At 49.4% G+C, this 13,353-nt stretch overlaps 1 protein-coding gene across 2 annotated transcripts in view; it reads left to right on the top strand.

The window, feature by feature from the left end:
* The window catches only part of CFAP77 (cilia and flagella associated protein 77), a 79,037-nt gene that overhangs the window by 41,735 nt on the left and 23,949 nt on the right, over window positions 1-13,353 (top strand). For both annotated transcript variants that reach the window (XM_055331218.1, XM_055331208.1), the window contains exons 4-5: window positions 7,428-7,533; window positions 11,873-11,974. In XM_055331218.1, the coding sequence (XP_055187193.1) occupies window positions 7,428-7,533; window positions 11,873-11,974 (208 nt within the window). The remainder of the gene's footprint in view (window positions 1-7,427; window positions 7,534-11,872; window positions 11,975-13,353) is intronic.

Genomic DNA, 13,353 nt, shown 5'->3' with positions numbered 1-13,353 from the left:
CTGGCTTCACTGGGAGAAAAGTTTCTCCCCCTGCTCCCCTGCCCTGGGCTGGAAGCTCAGTGGGCAGGGACAGGGATTGAGCTGCCCTGTGTGACCTGTCTCACCTCCTTCTAGGCTCGGGGGGCAGGTGGAGGGCTGACAGCAGGGCCCCAGTTAGTTTGGGGTGTTACAATGATTTGGGAATCTTTCTTAGGAACAGTCTGGAAAGCCCAGGAATACTGTCTAAAGCGAGGTTGTAGGAGCTGGTGTGACGGATCCCCAGGCTCAAGCTTGAGGCTCTGTTAATATTTTATGCACATGGGTCAAATTGGAGCTTTCATGTTGTCCTAGATCAATCACCCATTTTGTTTTGGTTTTCACACATATTAGCATAAAGTCATGGACACTATCCTCTTACAATCAAAATAAGATCTTACTTACACTCGAGGGCAGCTTCAGGATTTGTGCGACTTGGAACTTATTCAAGCTTGAGGCCCTCTTTGAGAAAGAAAATTCAAAATCATGAATACAAATTTAGGATCAAAACTTAACACCTAATTAGACCAAGAAAAGAAAAGAGAACAGATTGCAAATTTAAGTCAGCTGACGAACACCACAAACCGCAAAATTACAGAAAAATCAAACTTGAAAAAAATTAATCGCCTGACAAACCCTGTCTTCATATTCCTCCCTCCCACATTTTGAGACCTCCTACTCCTTGTTCACCTCTTTGTATGACAGGAATTTTATTATACTTTCCCCTAATATGCCCGTATTAAGCAATATTGTCCCTTGAAATAATTCTAAATTCACAGGAAGTTGTAAAGACAATACAGAGAGATCCTGCATCCTCTGCATGCAGCTTTTCCCCAGGATAAGATCCTATATAACTATGGTGTAATGTCAAAACTAAAAAGGTGGTGTTGGTACAATACACCAACTTTCATCACTTTTATATGCGCTCGTGTGTAGATCTGTGTAGTGCAGTCAAGATACAGAACTGTCCCGTCATCTCAAAGATCTCCCTCCTGCTACCCCATCGTGACTTCCCTCCCTGCTGGACCCTAATCCCTGGAAAGTTCCTCAAGGTTATGTGCATGAAATCACATGGTGTGTGACCTTTTGAGATTGTCCATGTCCACTTGGCACAGTGGCCTTGAGATCCACCTAAGCTGTGGGTTCCAATAGCCAATTCCTTTGTACTGTTGAGTGGAGTTCCATAGTATGCGTGGACCCTGGTTTGTTCATCCACTCATCCACTGGAGGATGTTTCGGTTGTGCCCAGGTTAGACTAATAAGAAAGCTGCTATAAACCTTTGTGTACAGGTTTTTGCATACCTGTAACCTCACATTTTTTTTTTAATAAATGTCTAGGAAGTACAGCTGCCGGGCCGTACGGTAAGTGTATGCTTAGGGGTCCTTTTGGTTTTTTGTTTTAGGATTTTATTTTTAAGCCATCTCTGCACCCAATGTGGGGCTCAAATTCACGACCCCAACATTAAGAGTCGCATGCTCCATGGACTGAGCCAGCTAGGCATCTCTGTATGTTTAGTTTTTTTTTAGAAACTGCCAAGTTATTTTCCAGAGTGGCTGTGCTGTTTCGCATTCCCGCCAGCAATGTAAGTGAGGCTTGGTTTCTCTGCATCCTTGCCAGCATTTGGTACTTCTCATTTCTGCATGAATAGGTGTGTAGTGGAATGTCATCAGGGTCTGAATTTGTGTGTCTCTGATGGCCAGGATGTGGACTATTTTCTCCTGTCCTTATGGGTCATCCATACTTCCTCCAATGAAATGCCTCTTCGTTTGCTTTCCACGTTGACTTTGAGAGCCCTCCACAGGTTCTGAGAGGAGCACTTTGCCAGATGTGTGGTTTGCAGGGATCTCCTCCCGGTCTGGGTAGCTGGTCTTTTCATCTTCTTGAGAGGACCTTCCACAGAGCAAAAGTTCTTCATTTTGAGGAAATCCCAATGTATCATTTTTGTTTTCTCATATGGATCATGCTTTTGGTGCCAAGTCTAAGAAGCCAGCACCGAGCCTAGCCTGAGCTCCTAAAGATTTTCTCCTGCGTTTTCTTTAGAAAGTTTAATTGGTTTACATTTATATTGAGATCCTTGATCCATATTGAATTAATTCTTGGGGAAGTTCTGAGAATTCAGTTGAGAGTTGTTCTGTCTTTGTTTGTTTGTTTGTTTGTTTGTTTTTGCCCACAATGCCCAGTCATTTCAGGGCCATCTGTTGAAAAGACTATCCTTCATCCATCCAGTGGCAATGTCCATCAACTTACAGACTTTATTTTACCTTCTGTGTACCCTAACTTATAATACCCTGAATTATGAAAAAATGCGTCTCCTAGAATTTTTCCTGATCTTTCTTTCTCTGACTTGCCTTCCTTCTTTTTCAATGACACATAATTGCTAAGAAATGCACTGTGCCAGCTCATACCGGACACGAGCCATTCCTGCCTGGTGGTGTGGGCATCCAGTGGCCGAGGCTGGTGACAAACCTGTAAACAATGAACCTGAGCACTTGTGCATGGTGGGCACCTGGCAGGGGCCATCCGAGGATGCACTGTCGGGCAGGTCCTCTGGGGAGGCGACCCCACAGCTGAGACTAGGGGAAGCGGAGCATGTGCCAGGTGGAGTAGGGGTGGGGAAGGCTTGGGGGCCCATGGCCTGAAGTCTAGGCTTAGTGTAAAACAAGAAAGTGTGATGTGACCCGGTTTATGCCCTGACAAGCCTCTCCACCTTTCTATCCAAGCTAATGAGCCAGAGCAGAAATGGGCAAAACCTGTTGGATGTCCCTCAGCCAGCCAGGCTGGGGCTGCCATGACCGCCAAGGTTTGTCAGCTGTTTCAACCTGCTCTGAGCCCCTCCCTGCCTGTCTCCAGGTAATAACCACTGACCGGAGCAGGACACAAAGACGGTCAGCCCAGGCTGCAAGAGGGCCTCAAAGGGAGGCTCTTGGTGATGTATGCAATGGAGGCTGCTGGGAAGACAGCTCTTCTGTTGTGAATGGCCTCTTGGGGTAGATACTGTGAGCTTACGCATCTCATGTCATTAGAAAGCATGGCCATAAATTAGGCTGCTCAGAAGCATGGGGTGTGTAATAATTAAGCAATAAAAGTCACCACAGGGGTAAAGGAACCAGAAAACAAAGAGCCACTGTTTTTAGACGCACTGCAGACTGCTCTGTAAAGAGACCTCTGAGCTTGAGTGGCATTTCAAAGCCGCTGAACCTCTGCTGGAATAGAGACCTGGCTCAGCCCAGCCCCAGGGAGGACTGCACACTGGAGAGTCAGACTACACCCGGAGAATACACGGGGCGTGGGGTAGATGTTTAGGGTACCATCAATTCTATATCCCCTTCTGGGGCCATGAAATCCAAAACCTGGAGGGGCCTCACAGGGAGTGAAGCCAGTCACGTAGAGGGGTGACAGGGAAGGGAGAGGGGTGCGGCAAAGTAACACCTGATGCTTGGCTCCAGCCAGTTGTCGCTTACACAGGCAGATAGGCCACATGGTCAGAACTTGCATATTTTCAAGGCAATCTGGAAAGCTGGGTTTTCATGTAAAATCTCCCACCTTTTTTTTTTAAGATTTTATTTATTTACTCATGAGAGACACAGAGAGAGGCAGAGACACAGGCAGAGGGAGAAGCAGGCTCCCTGAGGGGAGCCCGATGCAGGACTCGATCCAGGACCTCGGAATCAGCCCTGTGCTGAAAGCAGACACTTAACCTCTGAGCCACCCAGAGCCACAGATTTTAGGCGCCTAAAATCTCCCAATTTTTAACTGTTGATGACAGTTTTGAAGTCTCTGAAGACTGCTGTGCAGGCCAAATCAAACAAAGCCAGAGGGGCATCTGGGTGGCTCAGTTGGTTGACTGTCCAACTCTTGATTTTGCTTCAGGTCATGATCTGAGGGTTGTGAGATCAACCCCGTCAGGCTCCATGCTGGGCTTGGAACCCATATAAGATTATCTCTCTTTCTCTTTCTGCCCTTCCTCTCCTAAACACACAGACACACACACACAGACACACACACACACACACACACACTGACACACAAACAGACTTGAGGTTTGCCTTGAGATCCTGGGTAAGGGGGGTGTCTCTTCTTAATACTTTCATTTCTGCATTCCCTGGTCTGTGGGATAAGGTCACTGGGGAAGATTGGAACGTTTCCTGGGAGCACTCGCCTTTCCAGAAGTGCAATGAGAAAAGCTGTGGATCCTCCCCCCCAGACACCAGCTCAGAAATTATTGTCCACAACTTCTTGGGACCTGGGGAGCTAAGACCCCTGGGGCTAAGTCTTAGGCCACAACACTTGTGGGTCCTGGGCCCCAACACCCGTGGCCACTCCAGACCCACCGAACCAGAATGTCCTGTAACAAGATCCCCCCCATGACCCACGCGTGCATGCCAGGTTGCAAAATGCTGCTCTGTGCTTCCTTGGGCTGTAAAAGACTCTGTGATTTCTAGTCTTGGGACCTACAGTAGACGTCATCCATTAAGCAGTTTCTACTGGTGTTTCCCCAAGGTGGGCTGAGGAACCCCTGTGTATCAGTTCCCTGGGGTCCTCTGTAACAAATTACCATGCTCTTGGTGGCTTAAAGCCACAGACACACATTCTCTAATAGTTCTGGAGACTAGAAGCTTGCAAGGTGATGGCAGAGCCATGCTCTCTCTGGAGGGTTTAGTGGAGAAACCCTCCCTACCTCTTCCACCTCCCACCAGCATGTTTGGCTTGTGGCAGCATCACTGTGCTGTCACCTCTGGTTTCCACACGGCCATTTCCTCTTCCCCCCATGCCTCTCTTCGCTGTCTCCCATATGAGGACACTTGTCATTGGAGTTAGGTCCTACCCTAAAAAGCGTTTGCATAATTATTAATCCCATTTCAAGATCCGTAACTGGACTACATCTGCAAAAGCCCCCCCCCTTTTTTTTCAAATAAGGTCATATTCACAGGTTCCAGGGGTTCGGATGGAAACAGCACTTTGAGGGCCACCCTTCAACCCACACACCTGTATCAGAACTACTTCCTATATTTGCTTAGAAAAATGCGATTTCTTGGGCCCCCCACCCACTTCCCAACTCAGAACCTCTGGGGTTGGGCCCAGGTGATTCTTATGCACTCCCCAAAAAATCTGAGACTCTCTGTCCCAAGGAAATAAGGAAATGACCAGCTCAGACATGAGAGGTAGAAAAGCTGGCTGTTCGCCATCAAAAGGAAGGTCAGAAAGACATGATGGGGGGAAAGCAAATGAGCCTGTTTCACTGTTTCTTCTTCTTTTTCTCTTTCTGCTTAGGACGAAAATTTTCAAACGTGCATTAAAGCATAGCAGACAGTATAATAACATGCCCATGATCAACCTCCATCACACAGCTTCAACTGTTATCGATACACTCTGCCATCTGTTTTCACTTTATTTTACTGTATTTTATTTTATTTGGTGGACGTTCCTTCTTAAAGCAAATTGCAAACAACCTATTATCTACCCACAAGCCCTTTTATAAGCATCTCCAGCAGAGACACTTAAATACCGTCCAAACCTCGGCTAGTGTTCACTCAATCCTGGTTGCCAAAAAACAAACCTTCCCACTGATGGTTTGCTGGACTCGGGGTCTGAACAGGTTTGCAGACTACCTGGTGGGTGTGTTCCTTAGGTCTCTGTAATCTACCTCACTTCCTCCTCCTTCGTTTGCTGAAGTGCTTGAGTCACTTGTCCTGAAGAACATCTCACACTCGGGACTTGGCCCTTAGCATCCTCGCGTGAGCGTGTAGCAAGCTCCCCATGCCCTGCGCTCCCTGTGAAGCGTGGCAGGTGGGCCGACAGCTTGCGAGTCCGACACAGGGGCACTAGCCACATGTGGCTCCTGAGCCCTTGCAACATGGCTCAAGCCGCCGAGGAACTAGATTTACCATCTTATTTAATTTTGACTAATTTGAATTCAAACTTTGGAACTGAACCTTTTGAACACCCCATGAATATTTTAAAAGGATTATATGTTGGTGTGATAATATTTTGGATAGATTAGATCAATAAAATATGTTAGTAATGAGAGCGATAAAATATATTAATAAAACTAATCCTTGGGATCCCTGGGTGGCGCAGCGGTTTGGCGCCTGCCTTTGGCCCAGGGCGTGATCCTGGAGACCCGGGATCGAATCCCACGTCGGGCTCCCGGTGTATGGAGCCTGCTTCTCCCTCTGCCTATGTCTCTGCCTCTCTCTCTCTCTCTGTAACTATCATAAACAAATAAAAAAAAAACTAATCCTGCCTGTTTCTTTTTCACATTGCAACTGGAAAAATTCTAGTTTTGTGGTGACTCGCATCATATTTCTGTTTGACAGTGCTTGTCTAGAAGTTTGATTACCTTGAGGGTCACTTTGGTTTCTTTTCCCAAAGAAATGGGTCATGTGGTCCAGCTGCTGCAGGCTGCCCCACCCACTGTAAAGCCCCCACCAGCTCTCCACCTAATGGCGTTAGCAGCCACTGCCGATTATTACCTCAATCCATTCTTTTCTTTTTAAGATTTTATTTATTTACTTATGAGAGACACAGAAAGGCAAAGACATAGGCAGAAGGAGAAGCCAACTCCCTGTGAGGAGCCTGATGTGGGACTCCATCCCAGGACCCCAGGATCAAGCCCTGAGCTGAAGGCAGATGCTCAACCACTGAGCCACCCAGGCGTCCTGATCTCAAACCGTTCTTTCACTGGGAGCAGCATACCAGTGATTCCCTTCCCCTCAGCTCTGTCATTCCTCCTGCAATTATCAGCTCTGGTTCTTCTGTAAAGAACCTGTCCTTGTCACCTATCTGGTTACTCTGGGCTGGTCTCACCTGCCGCCCCCACTGCTCTGGGACAGAGACAATGATGGTACCCGCCTGACAGTGTTGCGAACAGGTGGGGCATGCAACATGCTCTTCACAGGGTAGATGCTCTCCTAGCCCTGAGACCCTTGTCAAGGAGACCCAGAGTCAGAAACTAGAGGCCATAATTATTTTACTCCTGCAAAAGGAGAGAGACTCGGTGGAAAATGGGGCTCCATTGTGTACACAGCACAGGTGGGGACTTACAGCCTGGGAACAGGGGGTGAGGGGTCAGAGAAGGACACACAGAGGCAGGCCGATGCTTGCTGAACGGACCTGATAGGATTCTTGGTAGAGGCAGGCCAAGGTGATCAGATACCGAGGGGGAGATGGGATGGGGGGACTGACCTCACAGACTCTTGATGAAGACTGGCTTCAGCAGACCAAGGACAGGGCCCAAGGACAAGGTCTAGGTGAAAAGACGGCTCCAAGGAACCTGTCTAAAGTCTGATATCAGAGACAGTCTTTGTTACCATCTCCCAGAGCACAGCGCTAAAGGTCAGGTGGGCATCCTTGGTGGAGGGGACACCACTGGCCTTCCAAGACGTCAAGCCTCTGCACTTCCTCCCTGCAGGCCTTCCACCCCTTTCTTTGACCTACTGCAGCACCGCTACCAGGAGCTTTGGGTGCAGGAACAGAAGGCCACCCAGAAAGCCATTAAGCTGGAGAAGAAGCACAAGGTACATGTGTCCTCCACTCCAGAACGGCCGCCCTTTGGGAAGGGAGTGGCAGGAGGGGCTGGCCTGGCAAAGTTTTGAGATAAACATCGGTGCATGATTCTCACTGGGGGGGAATGGGGGTAGGAATCAAGCTACTCCGTGCTGTCTAAAAGGGTCTTGGTGATGATCACACCCAACCACTACTCAAGCCCCAAAAGTGGAAGATTCTGGCCCGGGTCCTGTGTGCCTCTGAGACAGGAGCAAGACCCAGTGTCCAACTCCCACCTGAGGACTCCTTCCATCAAAACTTCACATGAGTTTGCTCATCCAGAAATCTGATTCTAAACTAATCTGACCCAACCTTGACAAAAATATGCCCTGTATCATCTGTAAAGAAAAGGCTAATAAGGCAGGATCACACATTTTGGGGGTGCCTGGGTGGCTCAGTTGGTGAAGTGTCTGCCTTCAGCTCAGGTCATGATCCCAGGGTTCTGGGACCAGCCCTACATCAGGCTTCCTACTCAGCAGGGAGTCTGCTTAAGCTTCTCTTTCTCCCCCTACCCTTGCTCGTGCTTACTCTCTCTCTCTCTCTTTCTCTCTCTCTCTCTCTCTCTCAAATAAAGAAATAAAATCTTAAAAAAAGGGACGCCTGGGTGGCTCAGCAGTTGAGTGTCTGCTTTCAGCTCAGCGCATGATCCTGGGGTCCCAGGATCGAGTCTTGCATCAGGCTCCCTGCAGGGAGCCTGCTTCTCCCTCTGCCTGTGTCTCTGCCTCTCTCTGTGTGTCTCTCATGAATAAATAAATAAAATCTTTAAAAAAATTTAAAAACCACATTCTGTTATACTTTAGGAGTACATTTTGTTTCAAATTAATGATGAGGCCACATACTAAACCCATTCTGTACATCACGTACATCATTTCAGTGATGTTTGACAAAAGCCCCAGGAGTGGGTATTATTCCTGTTTCCTGGGCATGGAAACTGAGCCTCAGAGAGGCAGCACCTGCACAGGGAAATTGAAGCTGAGGACAGAACCATGTCCCCATACTGTCACTTGCTAATTAATGGTGTGAGTTGTAGTCGATCCAAACAGGTGGATGTAGTGCTACACAGATTCCATGAGAAGCATGATTGTAGCATGTCTGGTGGGTGCAGCAATCCAGCCAGGGCTGTCCCTATGTCGTGCTCCATACAGGGAGCTGGGCTGAGCATGCACCCGTGTTCCTGTGCTCTTATTTCCTGAACACCCCAGCAGGCCAAGATCTCATCAGGGCAGGGCGGTTGTTCCGTTTTCATATGGTCAAACTCATGCTCAGAGGGATTAAGTGACTGGCCAAAGGCGTCAGAGCCAGGCCTGGACTCGAGTGTGTGCAGCCCCGAGTCTCCACTCTTCTTCTTCTTTTATTTTAATTTATTTTTAAAAATTTCTTTATTCATGAGAGACAGAGAGAGGCAGAAACACAGGCAGAGGGAGAAGCAGGCTCCACACAAGGAGCCCAATGCGGGACTCGACCCCGGGAATCCAGGATCACACCCTGAGCCAAAGGCAGACGCTCAACCAGTGAGCCACCCAGGTGTCCCATGTCCACTCTTCCTAATGGCAAGGTCCCACTTATGCTGGTTATGGGACAGCCTGGAGTTCAGCAACAGGGCAAAGATGTTCTAGAACAAAACTGGGGAGCGGAAGAGTCTTACCAAGGGTCCTGGCGCCTTCAGGACAGGCCAGGAGTGGCACTGATGGGCACAGGGTGTCAGTCTCCCCAGGCCCATGGCCGGCGGCCAAGGCCCCTCCCGCTGTTCTTGGCATCGATAGAGCGCGAGACACCAGCTCATTAAAAAGCAGAGTGTTGTAATAACATTTTAAAAGCAGCCCATGACTAGTTTATTCGTTAATGGCTCAAGAAAGAGTCAACTTACTATGGTAACGACCAGTTTCAGAGGGAGCACTGCCATTACAAGCTGCTTTATAGCTCCAATTTGGTCGTGTTTTTTAATTAGCGGCAATTTCACGGCAACTCAGAGTGTCGCAAATCCATGGAAAACCGGGCTCCCGAGGACACATCTTCTGACTCTAGAGACAACTGTGGCCAGTGCCCCTCCTTGTTCAGCAGAGCACTCTACTGTGATGTTCCCAAGCACTGGGTGGGAACTGGGGCCAGCTCCAGGGGTGTGACTTCGAGTGAGCCACCAACTTGGGATCTCAGTTCCCTCATTGGGGAAAAAAATGGGTCAGACTAAATGAGGCTCCCCCCCCCATGCTGTCCCCAGCACATAGTAGGCCCTCAGAAACCACTTGTGGAACCAACCCCAGGGTTCTCTTCCTGTTCCAAGATTCTCTGTGGCTGTACATTGTCTAACAAACAGCTAATGAACACCCAGACCCACAAACACTGGGGCTGAGGTTAATAAGATGACTGGTCTACAAGGCCAAGTTGCCACCATCCAAGGGGAAGCCTGTATCTCCAGCTGCTAAGATGTCCTGGGTTTTTGATGGTGATGCCCTCAAGTGAAATTGTGGGCAACAGCTTCCATGTAGTGAGTCATCATCTTGGGTCCTTCCGCTCAAAGCTGAATCCAGCAAATCCTACGGTAACCAACCCTGTCAGGCATCAGTGACCACTTCCAGCAGGGAGCCCCACCTCCATTTAGAAAGGGGAAATGAGGTGTTTGTATCCCTCTGATTCTGAAGGCCAGCTTGGTAACTCCTGGCCAGATAGCATCTCTGGTTTGCAGATAGTTTCCAAACTGTTCTAGGAGACAGAGAAGACAGCTAACCCAAAGGGCTTCTAAGTTATCCAGAGATACATTCAATAAAATTAATTTAGGGACACCTGGGTGACTCAGCGGTTGAGTGTCTGCCTTCAGCTCAGGGCATGATCCCAGGGCCCTGGGATCAAGTCCCGCATCGGGCTCCCTGCATGGAACCTGCTCCTCCCTCTGCCTGTGTCTCTGCCTCTCTCCTTGTGTGTCTTTCATGAATAAATAAATAAAATCTTTAAAAATTAAATTAAATTAAATTAATGTAAATGGGGGTGCCTGGGTGGCTCAGTGGATTAAGCTTCTGCCTTTGGCTCAGGTCATGATCCCAGGGTCCTGGGATCAAGCTCCGAATCAGGCTCTCTGCTCAGCAGGATTCAGTGGGGTGGTGGCATCTTCAGCTACATTTGGGTCAGTTTTTATTGTCAGCTCCTCCTTTTGTGTGTGTCCCGTCACAGCAGCAGCCCTCCTGGGAGAGCGCTGGAAGTTTATCAAGCCCTGCCCTCTGAAGGAGAGACGAAGCACAGCCCCAGTAGAACCCAGGGCAGATACAGATTTTGAGAGACCTGAGACTTCCACACGTTGGAGGTCCTATTTAAGGGGAGGGGGACAGGGGTGCCTGAGTAGCATCTGCCTTTGGCTTAGGTCATGATCCCGGGGTCCTGGGATCAAGCCCCAATGTCTGGCTCCCTGCTCAGCAGAGTCTGCTTCTCTCTCTCCCTCCACCTCTCCCCATGCTTGTGCACTCTCTCGCTCTCTCTCTCAAATAAATAAATAAAATCTTTTCATTTTTTTTCTTTTCTTTTTTAATAAAATTTTTTAAAAAGGGGGGCAGAGTGGGACATACGGGTTCTAGTTATGGAATGAATTAGTCCCAGGGAATAGTCAATGGGACTGTGCCCGTGGCGAGTACCTCATAACCTATAGACTTGTCGAGTCGCTATGTTGTCCACCCGAAACTAATGTAACATAGTGTGTGAGCTATACTTCAATTTAAAAAAAGAAAGGAGGGATCCCTGGGTGGCGCAGCGGTTTGGCGCCTGCCTTTGGCTCAGGGCGCGATCCTGGAGACCCAGGATCGAATCCCATATCGGGTTCCCGGTGCATGGAGCCTGCTTCTCCCTCTGCCTATGTCTCTGCCTCTCTCTCTCTTTCTCTGTGACTATCATAAATAAATAAAAATTAAAAAAAATAAAAAGAAAGGAGAAAGTACATAAAACGTATTACCATTACAAATTTTAGAGAAACAGAGCCCATGAATAGGACCCCTCCAGGACCTTAGGAGGGACCCTGTGCCATGAGGATCCCCCAAAGCTCAAGCTGTATCAGATCATGGGAAATTTACGTCTAGAGCCAAACCAGAAACCAGAGCAACATGCTTGCAACAGCGGGTGGTCCCACGCCTTAGTCCACTGAGCAGTGTGGCCAGGGAAGCAGGTACAGTGAAATCAGACTCAGAGAAGGGCTGGAGCCAGGAGGAATGTGACCCCTGGGTCTGCAGCACCAGGAATCCCAACCCTCTGCCCTCACCTCCCTTCATCATAGCTTGGGCTCCTCCGGGCAGCCAGGAAACCACCTCAGCTCTTCATTTCTCTGGCCTGCAGGTGATCCTGGGGAAGCTGTATGAGACCCGGAGCAGTCAGCTGAGAAAGTACAAGCCACCAGTGAAGCTGGATGCCCTCTGGCATATGCCTCATTTCCAGAAGGTCAGTCTCGCCTCCAAATGCCCCTTCCCACACCTAAGGTGGATGCCTCTCACTTTGCCTGGTCTTTATCTGTTCTCTAGACAGTGAAATTCTGTGGCCTTCTACCCACTGGTTGGCATAATAATAGATACTATATTATTGCTGCAGTATCTTATATTATCTTACTGATTCTTCGTACTTACTGATGTGGGGGCTGCTGCCATCCTCATTCCCCAGATGGGGAGCATGGCCAATGCTGGCTTAAGTGGAGGTCCTTTGCTGAACTTGGGCCACTGACCACAGAGACTGGGTGTCTGTCTACTGCAGTGGACACTGTCTGAGCCAAACCACCCCCCTCCACTGATGGGGTCATGGGTGCACCACATCCCACACTGGGGATTTGACCAGCGCTAAGCCTCCTTGCAGGATGGCATTCCTGGGGCAAGGGGAGCAAATGTCTACTAGCGGCTGACATAAAGGGATAGCACACACCCAGAGTGATCTTAGCACCCACCGTGCCTCAGCCTCAGAACTGAACTGGTGCTCGTTAGGCCACGTACCCCTGTCCCACCCAGAGTGGGATCATCTTCAGGGCCTTTTAGTAGGGGAAGAGCAGTGTGAGAGCGAGGTGCGCTGTCCAGAGGAGGAGAACTGGGAGACTTGGAGACAGCAGCTTCTGAGTGGGAGGGGAGCCGCACATTCCCAAGTCAGGCCCAGCGAGTCTTTCTAGGGGCCACAGGGACACGTCTGGCCCCAGGAAGACAGCTGGACAAAGCAGCGTTCCTGGCCAGCCCAGCCCACCCGTGGTATTGAGTTAAACTGCAATTTGGACAAAGAAGGGGCCAGTGCCTTCCTGAGCCTAATGCAATCGAACAAGCTGCCGAGCTTCATGGAGAAGCCTGCTTGCCCCCCGATGTGGCCTCTTGCATCCTGCCCAAGTGGCCTTTGTCAGCATATGTCAGTGACCATTCACCTGGCGCCCGTCAGCCCGTATCACCCTGCACATGAACGTGACCGGGCACTGAGCAGGAGGCACCAGGAGTCCCTGCCCACATTGCTTTGTTGCTCCTCCACCCTGGCCTGGTGATATGGCTCAGTTCTGGTTTCTCTGTCTCCCCCAATTTTCTGCCTTTTTAACCACCTTCCTCCCCGCACTCCTCTCTCTACAGCCTCCTTCTGGGCCCCTCCTCTGCAGTCTTCCCTCCTTTGCTCTTTTTACTCTGATTTTTTTCTCTGATTTTCCCTGGGAGGCTGCCCAGGGAGAGATGGGGACCCAGCACTCTCTGAGCACCAGAGGCCCTCTGCAGCACTCTGCTCTACGGTGTCACCTCCACCCCTCAGCCCCGATTTAGAAGCCACTGAGCCACTGAGGCAGTGGACAAAGGAGGGATCAGGGGGGC

Source organism: Nyctereutes procyonoides, unplaced genomic scaffold (genome assembly GCF_905146905.1).
Source record: "Nyctereutes procyonoides isolate TBG_1078 unplaced genomic scaffold, NYPRO_anot_genome, whole genome shotgun sequence".
Classification (NCBI taxonomy): domain Eukaryota; kingdom Metazoa; phylum Chordata; class Mammalia; order Carnivora; family Canidae; genus Nyctereutes; species Nyctereutes procyonoides.
The sequence above is the reverse complement of the archived record's forward strand: the minus strand, read 5'-3'. Positions and strand labels throughout refer to the sequence as shown.